Source organism: Phyllopteryx taeniolatus, chromosome 13 (genome assembly GCF_024500385.1).
Source record: "Phyllopteryx taeniolatus isolate TA_2022b chromosome 13, UOR_Ptae_1.2, whole genome shotgun sequence".
In the NCBI taxonomy this organism is placed as follows: Eukaryota; Metazoa; Chordata; class Actinopteri; order Syngnathiformes; family Syngnathidae; genus Phyllopteryx; species Phyllopteryx taeniolatus.
Window position 1 is genome coordinate 20,393,578 of NC_084514.1, and position 13,576 is coordinate 20,407,153.

The following is a 13,576-nucleotide window of genomic DNA, read 5'->3' on the forward strand; positions in this document are numbered from 1 at the left end:
AAAACTGAAATATCAGAGCCATAAGTATTCAGACCCTTTTCTGTGACACTCATATATTTAACTCGGGTGCTGTTCATTTCTTCCGATCATCCTGGAGATGGTTCGACACCTTAATTGGAGCCCAGCTGTGTTTGATTATACTGATTGGACTTGATTAGGAAAACCACACACCTGTCTATATAAGACCTTACGGTTCACAGTGCATGTCTGAGCAAATGAGAATCATGAGGTCAAAGGAAATGCCTGAAGAGCTCAAAGACAGAATTGTGGAAAGGCACAGATCTGGCCAAGGTTACAAAAAATTATTATATTGCACTTAAGGTTCCTAAGAGCACAGTGGCCTCCATAATCCTGAAATGGAAGATGTTTGGGACGACCAGAACCCTTCCTAGAGCTGGCCGTCCGGCCAAACTGATCAATCGGGGGAGAGTAGCCTTGGTGAGAGAGGTAAAGAATAACCCAACCATCACAGTACCTGAGCTCCTGAGAAGCAGTCGGGAGATGGGAGAAAGTTCTAGAGTCAACCATCACTGCACCCCTCCACCAGTCGGGGCTTTATGGCAGTGGCCCGACGGAAGACTCTCCTCAGTGCAAGACACATGAAAGCCTGCATGGAGTTTGCTTAAAAAAACACCTGAAGGACTCCAAGATGGTGAGAAATAAGATTATCTGTATGATGAGACCAAGATGGAACTTTTTGGCCTTCATTCTAAGCGGTAAGTGTGGAGAAAACCAGTCACTGCTCATCACCTGTCCTATACAGTCACAACAGTGAAGGGTGGGGGTGTTTTTCAGCTGCAGGGACAGGACGACTGGTTAGAATCGAAGGAAAGATGACTGCGGCCAAGTACAGGGATATCCTGGACGAAAGCCTTCTCCAGAGTGCTCAGGACCTCAGACTGGGCCGAAGGTTCACCTTCTAACAAGACAATGACCCTAAACACACAGCTAAACACACAGCTAAAATAAGGAAGAAGTGGCTTCAGAACAACTGTGTGACTGTTCTTGAATGGCCCAGCCACAGCCCTGACTTAAATCCAATTGAGGATCTCTGGAGAGACCTGAAAATGGCTGTCCACCAATGTTCACCATCCAACCCGACAGAAGTGGAAAGGATCTGCAAGGAGGAATGGCAGAGGATCCCCAAATCCAGGTGTGAAAAACTGGTTTCATCATTCCCAAAGACTCATTGCTCTATTAGCTCAGAAGCATGCTTCTATTAAATACTGAGCAAAGGGTCTGAATACTTATGGGTGTGTGATATTTCAGGTTTACTTTTTTAATCTGCAAAAATGTCAACAATTAAATTTTTTTCTGTCAATATGGGGTGCTGTGTGTACATTAATGAGGAAAAAAATTAAATGATTTTAGCAAATGGCTGCATTATAAAGAGTGAACGTGAAAATTTAAGGGGGTCTGAATACTTTCCGTACCCACTGTATACTGGACTATGAAACACCTGTCATTACTATTAACAGAAACATTATTATGCTTAGTAGGTCTTAAAACAACAATGGCACTGTCAAAGGTTTCACGTCTCTGGTTGGGTGCTTCAGCATTTCAACATAGACACTGGATGAAATAAAAAAGAATGAAATTAAACAAACCTATAATACGGAACTTCTGTCCTCCCCCTACGCTGGAATTCAGTATTACAACAACAGACCAGGATATTCGATATGATGTAGACTCCTTGTATGTGATGATTCTACAACATTTTTATTTAGTTTTAAAGGACAACCAGAGGGGAAAAAAAGATGGATTCTTCAAAAGAGGCAACCAGGGATCTCGTTTGATGTGCGTCCCGCGTCTAAGATGCACAAAAATTAGCAGGGACGCATAACGTACGATCAATCTGAGTCTTCGGACGCATGTCTTAATACTCTGGCGTGGTGCTGGAAATCCGGCGTATGAATTTTTTGGGGATGAGACAGGACTCTCGAGTCCAACTAATTTGGTCGCATATGCACCTTAATTTCTGATGGTGCGGCAAAAAAACAAAAAAGAACAACAACAAAACAGGGTGCGTAAAGGTCCCCAGTCAATTGAGGAACAAAAAAAACATTTCCGCGACTTCAAAACCGACATACGATGGGTTTCATCGTGGTCTGTAAACCAATCAGAGATTGTCCGTGTGTGTGTGTGTGTGTTTGTGCGTGCTCGCGTCTATTTGAAATACGAGCTCTCACGTACACGAAGCTCAGCTTTCTGACAGCAACCCGGCAGCTGCAGCGACAGAAAATTGAGCGCCATATGAAGAATTCAGTCCAAAGCCTAACGCAGCCACGACAATGTGGGAACATTTTGGATTCAAGCCAGATGAACGAGGCCATCCCACTAACACCAACGAGCTGGTATGTTGAATTTTTACATACACACCATCCCACTCAATTTCTTCCGCTGGGAACAAAAAACAAAGTGGGACAACTCCCGTTTCCCATCATCTTGCAATTATGTAACCCTTTGCCGAACAATGCAAATACAAACCTGAATATGGCACACATATGCTTAATATATAGAGTATAGCGTTACTATCGTAAGAGATGTGTTGACATGTTGACAAAGCAGTATTTAAAGAAAGGTTGCAGACTTTTTAAAAGTAGGACAACTCTTGAATCAAAACAGGTTGCTTGGATCTACTTGTGTTGTCATTTATGTTGCTACTTTATCTGAAACAACTAGAAACTTGATTGGCAGTATATTGCCTGTTGTGCCAAATTTTAATATTTGTTGAAGTGCAATATTTTTGTGAACAGAGTCTGAGTCTGTTATATTTAGATCTAAAATATTTTATTTATTCCTCTACAGCACAATGTTAATGTTCATAATTCTTAAAATTAGAATTAAAAGTGAATTGTTCTTAAAAAGGATGTACTTAAATTATTATACTCAAATACATCAGTTGTCTGTTATATGAGTGGGATAAAAAACCGACAAGACTATCATTTGTTGTGATAATATTTGGGAAAATATATCGTCCTAAAAAATCTGCTATCATGACAGGCCTAAACACATAATATACTGAGAGAGAACAAGAGCAACGGATAAAAATATTGTACAAACAGGATATAAAAAAAAAAATAATAAAAAAAAGACCCTGTAATAAAAATCTGCAATATAGCAGGACCGCAAAGCAAGAACTGTGACATAGCATAGGATTAGGATTACTGCATCTGTATTTCGTGATGACAAGTTGGAGGGACTCAACCCAGGGTTCATGGGTTTGGACTCATTGTTTCCATGACATGTGCATCTCGGGATTCGCATACAGTCCCCTCCAAAAGTATTGGCACAGCAAGGTCAATTCCTTTGTTTTTGCAAGGTCAATTCCTTTGTTTTTGCTGTATATTGAAGACATTTGGGTTTCAGATCAAAAGATGATTATGAGACAGAAGTTCAGAATTCCAGCTTTTATTTCATGGTATTTTACATTTGTGTGTTAAACAACTGAGGACAGAGGACCTTTTGTTTGAAACCACCCACTTTTCAAGTGAGCAAAAGTATTGGAACATACATTATTAAATTAACTTACAGTGAATACAACTGCATTAAGCCTGTGACCCACTGACTCCCCCAGACTGTTGCATTCTTCATTTGAAATGCTTTTCCAGGCCTTCAATTCAGCCTCTTTCAGTTCTTGTCTGTATCTGGGGGTTTCTCCCTTCAGTCTCCTCTTCAGGAGGTAAAATGCATGCTCTATTGGGTTAAGGTCCAGTGATTGACTTGGCCTGTCTAAGGCCTTCCACTCCCCCCCCCGATTAAGTCCTTTGTTGTGTTGCCAGCGTGTTTTGGGTCATTGTCTTGTTGCATGATGAAGCTTTTCCCCAATTGGTTTGGATGCATTTTTCTGTAACCTGCCAGACAAAATGGTTTTGTCGACTTCAGAATTAATTCTGCTGCTACCATCATGAGTTACATCATCAATAAAGAATAGTGAGCCCATTCCAGAAGCAGCCATAAAATCCTGAGCCATGACATTACCGCCACCATGCTTCACAGATGAGCTTGTGTGTGTGTTTTAGATCATAAGCAGATCCTTTTTTTCCTCCATACCTTGGCCTTTCCATCACTTTGGGAGAGGTTAATCTTGGTCTCATCAGTCCATAAAATTTTGTTCCAAAACTTGTGTGGCTCATTGCTGTACCTTGCAAAATCCAATCTGGCCTTCCGATTCTTTTTGCTGATGAGTGGTTTGCATCTTGTGGTATGGCCTGTATATTTCTTCTCTCGAAGTCTTCTTCAAATAGTGGATTGTGATACCTTCACCCATGCCCTGTGGAGGTTGGTGGTGATGTCACTGACTGTTGTCTTTGGCTGTTTCTTCACAGCCTTCACAATGTTTCTGTCATCAACTGCCGTTGATACGCTTGGCCAACCTGTTCAGTGTCTGTTGCTCAGTACACCAGGAGTTTCTTTCTTTTTCAGGAGTTTCCAAATTGTTGTTTTGGCTATGCCCAATGTTTCGTGCAAGAACTCTGATCGACATTCCCTCTTCTCTTTAAAATGGTTTGCTTTTCTCCCACTAACAGCTCTCTGGTCTTCCTGTTTGCTTAACAGCAAATGCAGTTTTCACAGGTGAAACCCAAAGCCAAAAACAACCACTATCAATCTAAAAGGCAACAACTGAGCAACTAGAAACACCCAACAGTCACATGTTCCAATACTTTTGCTCACTTGAAAAATGGGTGGGTTCAAACAAAAGGTGCTCTGTCCTGAGTTGTTTAACACATCTAGATGTAAAAACCATGAAATAAAAGCTGGCATTCTGAACTTGGCACATACTAATCTTTTGATCTGAAACCCAAAAAACAAAGGAATTTACTTTGCCGTCCCAATACTTTTGGAGGGGGCTGTAGTCTCAAGTGCAAAATGATCTAACGGCAAATGTTGTAAATTTCCTATTATTACCGCGTTTTGTGCATTGCTCAGACGGGATAAACTTCGTTTATTTTACGTCAATCATCTTCATAGGCGGCTAAGAGGTCCTCGGAAAGATGTGTGGATTTCGTTCGCAGTAGACAACTGTTATTATTTTATTTTATCACGCTTTCTGCGTTTATGATGAAGATATTACAGCAATATCCCTAGGCAGTACAATTCAGACAGTGAGTCCTTCCCTATTATTGCTGCGTTTTGTGCATGCATTGTTCAGTGCGCGCATTTAATTTCAGGTACCCTATTGGGAAGCTAAGGGGTTCCCGGAAAGACATTTTTAAAAATCTTTATTGAACATATTCAATTTACAAAAATACAAACACAGACAAAAAGATGTTCTTGGGAAGACACCTTGAGATTGTTTGTGGCAATCTTTTTTGTTTACACAGTAATCGTATGATTATTTTCTGCAAAAAACGCAAAATAATATGATCAGATAGCTTTTTACAAATGGGAGACAATGGGCCGTGCTCCACCCATTGCGCTAGAAAATGTGTCATTTCCGCTACGTCATTTTCGGCGCGCCACCAAGTAAACCAGTGCAGGAATGATTATGGTAGTCACTAAATATAAAAACCTCAAATACTGAAAGATGTTATAGGAGCTGATAAGCTTAACCAGCATTGTATCATCTCGTCTTGTAGTGGCTTGCGTGAAAATGACTTTTTTTTTTTTTTTTTTTTTATTGTACAAAAAAAAAGTTACATACTATAAGTTTTAAATTCACGATTAACATCTGTTTAATACTTAATTCTCACTTTTATACATGTGATTACATAGTATGCAAGCAGTACACGTTTTGTGATCACAGTGCAAATTTTTGTAGCAAAGTATCGACAAACAGAGCCAAGTACCCATCCTCACATACATTGTATTATATACGAAATGTTTTGCGTATGCGTCATTGCTGATATCAGCAAGTCATACCCACAAAGCCTTCTGTACAGCTGCAGTCTATCTGCCTGCAGGAGGGCAACTATGTTACATGGTTGAGGCCTCACAATAACACACGAACACTAAGCAGTGTTTGGTAAATGTCAGCAGGAAAGCGTGTACGAGCACGTTCAAAAGACAGGTAATACAAGTGTGATTTATTGATTGGTTGGTTCAACATGCAGTTGCCACTATTACATAACTCCTTGGCTAATGCAACCTGTGTGTTTAGATGCTAATCGCGCTACTGCTGTTAGCTACAGATTACGCACGAAAGATTTAACGAATTCTGGATATAGAGGGCACAATGTATTCTCAAACTGGCCACAATTTAAGAACGAATGAAGTGTTGAAGTCACCTGTTGTTGCGAATGTTAGTGAACACACACAACGCCTGGTCCAAGTAGGTAGCCATTGCGTCTCTCCATCGCTCGGACGGTTGCGGGTCGTTGTCAGGACCGGGAGGCAGGTCCACCCTGGTGGAGGGCGGCTCGTTGTTGAGGGAACTGGGGCTGACTTCTGCGGGAGCGAGTTCCAGCTGCAGTTCTCGCACGAAAGCGCCGAACTTCCGCATGAGGAACTCTAACCTCGAAGTCTCCTCGGAGCTTGAGCTGCCGCCACCTATCCGCAGTTTGAGTTCGGTCCACAGAGCGGGATAGAACAGACACTCCCTCCATCGCGAACAAACGGCCGAGGCCCGGAGCTTGTCTCGGTCTGACAGAAAGGAGAATATGTGGACGATTAGCTCGCTTGGTAAAGCCATGGCTCCGACACCACCGCACAGAGCCATGGCGAGAAACCACACAGTTGAAACGAAAGCAAGCAGATATTTAACAGCCACGGCCTCCTTCAAATTCGGTGCCGCAGCGGTAGGCTGGAAAGCTATCAGCAGCGTTCTATTCTAGCTGAAAACAAACAGCTACCCAGTTTTGCCTTCAATAGTATTGGACCGCACCATTTCCTTGAGCTACAGGGGAACAACATGCCAACAACGTATACTGAAACCTGGATGAATTGGGATAGTGGTTGAACTGCTATTTTTCTAAATATATCAAGGTGTTGAATACATTTGCGTCGCAGTGTTGTTTGTCGGCGGGTGCACGTCTGAGTCGCACGGGGCGAATGGTTTGGCCCTGTATGCTCTTATTTTTGCCATACCCACTGATACCGTGAGGGGACAGCGTTTCTCGTTTGGAAATCTGCGACCGTGTGATCTTTATTCATTCTCAGACACACCCCCCTTCACTTCATGGCCTCTTCCAAAGGTAGATGGCAGGCGGCGACAAATAACAGCAGCAGCCCACATTTCTCGAATTCAAGGAGGCAAACTATGTATTTTTTCACAATTGACAACAAAATTACTCCAGGGATCAAGTCAAACTTTTTTTTTTTTGAACAGCACATTACTTGCCATGTTGTAATTGGCTCATTTTGGGAGTCAAACTCTCTCATGCAGTGAGCAAGCCCTCACCCCGCCCCTCATACTGCTGGGTCAACGGTTCAGGCTTTCGTCGAATGACTAGCAGGGAGCTGGATCTGACCGGTTGAGCGCGCGAGCATTCCGGGCCGATGTTTGATTTTATCTTCCACATAGGTCGGTGGTAGCATTGATGTCATATACTGTGTATCACTAGATAAAGCCTGGACTTCCAGAGCGAACCGGAGCAATGTGCAGAGTGGCCGCCATCTTGAACCGGGAGTCCTGTGATGGTACTGCTCTTCCCCTCCATTCATTTCTATTGAGATGTTGGGTACGAGCACACGCACACAATTGAGCAAGTTATGACTTATTATTTCTGTTGTTTTGAATTTCACGTGCCAAATGGGTTTTATTTTGAAAATTGACCGGACTTTCTCAGCCGCAACAGCTTTGCGTCTGAATTGAAACGTCAAGACTGCCCAGAACGCTTCTGTTTCCTCCCCCAGCCGACTCGCTAACGGCGGCCGAGCTCAAAGAACCAATCATTTCATAAACTGATTCTGTTCATTACGTTCACTGAAAAGATTCTTCCTTTTGAGTGAATCATTCGCAAACGAAACAACACTAGACTGCTAGACTAGACTAGACACTAGACTAAAAATAAGGCCGCAAACTAGCGAAAATTAGTAAAAAACAAATGTCTTTGGAGAGCTTCTTTTCTAAAGGAAAAAGCCTACCTGAGGAGCCACAAGAGCATATGACAAAGAAAGCTTATTTTAATAAAAAAATTCAGGATTCTTACTTTAAATACAGGTTGGGGTCACTAAAGACTCTTAACTGATAGATGGATAGATAGACAAACAGAAGCAACCTTGCATATTGTTCATGTTCTGTGGTTGCCGATTGTGTGGGGGTTCATGAAGGCAACTCTGTAGAGAGTTATAACAGTGAAACAACTTACAACTTCGACATATGACATTGAACCGACAATAACTGAAAGAACCCAGGGAACTAAATACAAATTGACAAGACAACGAGGAACACCTGGACAAGACACGAGTGGCTGGAGGGAGCTGATTGGTTGACACAAGGTAGCGGGTTGACGAGAACGGGTGGGCAAAATAACTAACTGAGCACAAAAGACATTAACAACACAGGATACAGGAAAACATGAAACAACAGCAAACACGATCCAAACCAAAACACAGACCATGACACTCGACCAGGCAAGAGGGTCGAGTGGCGGCCACCGGACGAGCGCCGCCGGGGAGCAGGCTCGGGAGGCGGCCGCCGCTGCCGGGGTGCGGGAGCCGGACGACCACTGCCGGGGAGCGGGTGGGGGCTCTGCAGCCGCTTCCTCAGCCTGCCGCCAGAGAGGATTGGGAGACACATTTGATGGTAAATTGGTGCAAAAACAGCACTGTGCACATGCCTGCTATGTCTCATTTGATTGGAGATTGTATCCAATGGAAGAAAGTCCTTCGATTGCCCGACGACTCAAATCCCTTCACTCGTTATTTACATGATCTCGTGTTGACACAGACACAGGCTTTCTTGGGAAAGGAAAAGTACCTAGCTGGAGGTTTAATTCCACCCAATCTTTGTAAAGTTTCTAGCGCAGGGGTGTCAAACTCACATCGTAGCTATGACTATCCTCGGCGGGCCGCTACGACTGTGAAGCCATATAAATGAAAGATTACCTCATAGAATGTAATTACGGTACATACAGTATACACAACACATTGATGAATAACCAGTTTTGAAATCAGGAGCCTATAAAAACATGTTTTTCAACTATCCATCCATCCATTTTCAACACCGCTTATCCTGGTTAGGGTCGCGGGACGCTGGAGCCTATCCCAGCTGACTTCGGGCGAAAGGCGGACCACACCCTGAACTGGTCGCCAGTCAGTCGCAGGGCACATATAGACACAGACGACCATTCGCACTCACATTCGCACCGTCACTGAGTGGGAACTGAACCCACGCTGCCTGCACCAAAGTCAGGCGAGTGTACCACTACACCATCAGTGACTGTTTTTCAACTAATACATTTCTTTTCAAAGGGGGATTGGGAACAAAAAAATGCAAATATCTCAATGGTATTACACCAGAACACAGCAATTGTGGTTTGTTTTCGCAGGCCACATGAAATGATGGGAAGACCAGTTTGACACCTGTGGTCTAGAGCATTTTTATGTACAGTATTTACATTTAGTAATGTTTTGATTATCAGTCTAAAAAATAATCATAATATAAAAATAATTATGTTAGTATAAAGTTGATAATGGATATTGGGTTGGACCATATTGACTCTATACTGATAATCTACATAATGAAATAACGATCAATGCGCTTACAAAATACTGTCTAGATATGGTAGACATGTTAAAGTAAGAATTGAAGTAAATGGTGGTAGTACAATTGACCAAAATTATTTTCAGAATTTTATTACAACTTCTTGGAAAGCTTTTCTCAAACAACAGCTTTCTGACAGATTACAATTACATGGTAGCTACCACCCTCAAATAAATGCTGGGAAGTCAATTAAATTAGGTCAAGTATATATGAGGATGCGTGTGCACCGTATCCCTTTTTGAGATCGTCTTTGCAGGCACTCCACTGGATCGGATCCATTCAGGTCTACCGAAGCCAGATCTGCTGATGGGCATACTAATCGTTCAGGTATTGCACACTACCGACTAATCAATTTCAGGAAACAAGTCCAATCGGCACTCCCAAGAGCGGCCGACGGACCCCTGCTTGTCATCAAACTCGGTGATTGTGTGCTGATTAAAAAACTTCCGGCGGAAAAAGTGGAGACATCAGCGCTGGCTGGGGCATTTCCAAGTCCTCCTTGTGACCCACACTGCAGTGAAAGTTGCTGAAAGAACTACGTGGGTTCACACGTCACAGTGCAAGAAGGTCCCAGCGCCTCCTATGGTCCCGACTCCTCCACTTCACTCACCTTCTACGACGGACGGATGAGAGTAAAGGTCGAAGGCTAAATAATCACTTCTAAGAAAGGGGATTCACTGTTAGCATATACTTTTAGCTACAATCACTGCTAGTAACTGATTGCACGTTGATAGGTCATAGAGAAGCAGAAGATAGGTCATAGAAGTTGAGCAACGACCAATCATCTGTCTGAACTGATGCACACGCACGCGCGCACTTGCGTAACTCGGCAGAAGAACAGACGAAAGACGACGACTAAAACCCTTCCTCGGTGGTTCACCGTCAACTCTCATAATTGTTGTGATAAAAATGTGCGTTAAAGTGTGTATTGATGCTCCCACTTTGACAGTAAGCACAATTTTGTACCTTACGAGACGTGACAACTATGACGAGCTTCTTTGGTCACATACGATTGCCACTACTTCTGCTAATTTCACCTGCTACAGCATGAATGTTTGGTTCCTGTATGCCCTTCATGTGGTACGCTTTCAAAATCATTCTAACTGGTATGTATGTTCTTTCCTGCCCACATGTTGTGCCTTCCCCACATCCTAATCCATCATCAAACCATCCTTGCCGAAAACAGGTTCAGCTCCCCCCCACGAGACTCGACTGGTCAGGTCGATGCGCCACTATTTTTTTGACATTATCTCTGCCACATCCCGTTCTCGTCGTCGCAGATCGGCCCAATTTGAAGAACACGATCCAGTTTGAGGCGAAGCTGTCCCCACCGATCAAACAAAGATAATTGTTTTGCTTATCTTTTCTTCTCCGTCTCTCTCCTGTATAACGGAGGTGATTTTTTTACTTGCACTTCAGTAAGGGGTAACAACTCCTCAAGACTTGTACCGTTTCCTTTATTTGCAAAGACATTCCTTTCTTTTTTGTAATAAAAACCCACAAATACAATATTGCTTCCTTACTTATTCTGTCAGAAAAAGATTTGCCAAAACAGGGAACACAAAAAACTAAATTACTGTTCCACCTTCTGGTACTGGAGGCTGCATTAAAAGAACACGTCAGGTAAAAATATAATTAAACAGATTTGGTTTAAATACTGTATTGGAATTGAGGTTTGTATGACCCAGATTGTTGCAGAAAAGTGAGGGATTCTTCATGGAAAATGGAAAGAACCCTTAATAATCTTGAATTGATAGGAGTATCCATCCATCCATCCATTTTCTGAGCCGCTTCTCCTCACTAGGGTCGCGGGCTTGATAGGAGTATTCATTCTTTAAAGCTATAATCTGCGATTTTTGGCGCCCCTACTGCTGGAATTCAGTATTACAACAAAGCGGCCCATCGCTTCGATAAAACGTAGGCCGTGCTGAGTCCAACTGTCCCCGTCTTCCCCTCCTCCAACCCCTCGCGGGAGAATACACCAACGTAGTGTAAACCCGCGAGGTAAATAAAACGGGTGAGAGAAACTGTCAGTCGTTCAATATCCAGCGTACAAATATGTTCTCTAACCAGTGTGGTGTTACAGTACCTGTAAATGTGAGGACGTACTCATACATTTCCTGGTTCCCCCTAAACCATGCAAATAATGTACATTAAAAAGTTAACATATTATTGTGTTTTAGGACAATACTTAACAAATGCAGCTCTATTGGGGGCACAAGCCAGTGCAAACTGTAGGCCGGTCCCAACCCCGGATAAATGCAGAGCGTTGCGTCAGGAAGGGCATCCGGCTTCAATCTTTGCCAAACAAATATGAGCGTTCATCTAAAGAATTCCATACCCGTGGCCCGGGTTAACAAACGTCCGCCACCAATGGAAATTCAGCTATTGTGGATCAAAGACGAAGGTGAGATGGAAAGCGGATTCTTAGGCAGAAAGACAAGAGGAAAGCACAGACCCTTGAATTGAATGTGGGGACTTTGAATGTTGGGACTATGACAGGAAAATCTCGGGAGTTGGTTGACATGATGATTAGGAGAAAGGTTGATACTGCATATTGTGTGTCCAAGACAGCAGGTGGCAAGGTTTTTAAAAAAATTATTTAGATGGATGCCAGGGCGCCATTCGGTCCAGGACGTTATATTACATTAAAGAATATTTACACACGTGTGTGCCAGACACTGAATACTCCTTACCCTGTTAAATCAATTAAATTAATCAAATTATTGGCTGCAGGCTGAGAGAAAATAAAATCTGGGACCCGCCCTGGACTGCAAGTTTGAAATGAATGCGCTGAAAGACAGACAGTATTGCATAATCCCCACCTCTCACTTAAGCCATATCATTTTTCATTCACAGCAGTGATTGAATCTTTATTTCGTATGGTGTTATTTCTGCTTCAAACTGCAAAGAAAATAATTGTGTCCCGCTCAACCTCTCCAAGCATTTCACTCCTGAACAGCGTTGACCTCTTGAATGTGAGTTATCACCTGAGTCCATCCAACTCCAGGCTGCCTATATTCATTCATCCATCCATTTTCCATACCGCTTATCTTCACGAGGGTCGTGGGCGTGCTACATCCTCAACTGGTCACCAGCTGATCGCAGGGCACATTTAAATAAACAACCATTCGCACTCACGTTCAGACCTGCAGGTAATTTAGTCCTCAATTAACCTAGCATGCATGTTTTTGGGATGTGGGAAGAAACCGGAGTACCCGGAGAAAACCCACGCAGGCGTGTGGAGAACATGCAAACTCCACACAGGCACGGCCAGATTTGAACTTGGGTCCTCAGACTGTGTGGCAGACGTGCTAACCTGTTGTCCACCGTGCTCCGTATAATCAAAAGCTATATAATTTGTTGTTAGTGAGGTTTTTTTTTTTTCTTCCTAAATGAAATGACTGACGATAAGCAATGAATTTATCTGGTTACATGTGAAGGTAGGATCATGTCATCATCAAATGGCACGGCCTCTCACTCTTTCGGGAGATTTTTTACCGTAATCCCACAGTTGCTGTCTGAGTCTGCACTTTACCCAGGAATTAAAAGTACATGACATCAAATAAAAGATGGCTGTTGTTGAATACCAATGTGCAGTGGAGACGTGGCCACACTGTGAATCTCAACAATCCTATTGTAAAATGATCTGTTTTCACCTACAGATGCTACAACTCTCATGTTGATACCTTAATGATTTTCAAATTTATCTCTGGTAGGAGGTTAAGATCCCCCCAGATAATAAATCCATAATAAAATAATATTTCACGACAGTAATTGCAACGTGAAATTCAGATGCAAGTCAGCAGCATAACACTGGGTGGTGATAGAGCTCCATTAATTGGGATACCACTGGCTACCAGTGGCGCAGGAAAGCAATGTTGGAAATATATATAAACATACATTTCTACAGTCCATTAAATGAAGGAG

At 42.7% G+C, this 13,576-nt stretch overlaps 1 protein-coding gene and 1 long non-coding RNA gene across 4 annotated transcripts in view; one reads left to right on the plus strand and one right to left on the minus strand.

Moving 5' to 3' along the window:
* The window catches only part of LOC133487346 (F-box only protein 33), a 26,140-nt gene extending 19,267 nt beyond the window's left edge, over positions 1 to 6,873 (minus strand). The window contains exon 1 of the mRNA XM_061793748.1: positions 6,228 to 6,873. Coding sequence (XP_061649732.1) covers positions 6,228 to 6,658 — 431 coding nt within the window. The 5' untranslated portion in view covers positions 6,659 to 6,873. The remainder of the gene's footprint in view (positions 1 to 6,227) is intronic.
* LOC133487349 (uncharacterized) lies at positions 78 to 11,155 on the plus strand. 3 transcript variants are annotated; one of them, XR_009791293.1, is made up of 2 exons: positions 78 to 2,354; positions 7,503 to 11,155. It is a non-coding gene; the product is annotated as an uncharacterized LOC133487349 (long non-coding RNA). The 3 variants fall into 3 exon arrangements; XR_009791292.1 differs by lacking the exon at positions 78 to 2,354 and adding an exon at positions 5,856 to 6,010; XR_009791294.1 differs by lacking the exon at positions 78 to 2,354 and adding an exon at positions 6,868 to 7,411.
* The last annotated feature ends 2,421 nt before the right edge of the window (positions 11,156 to 13,576 follow it).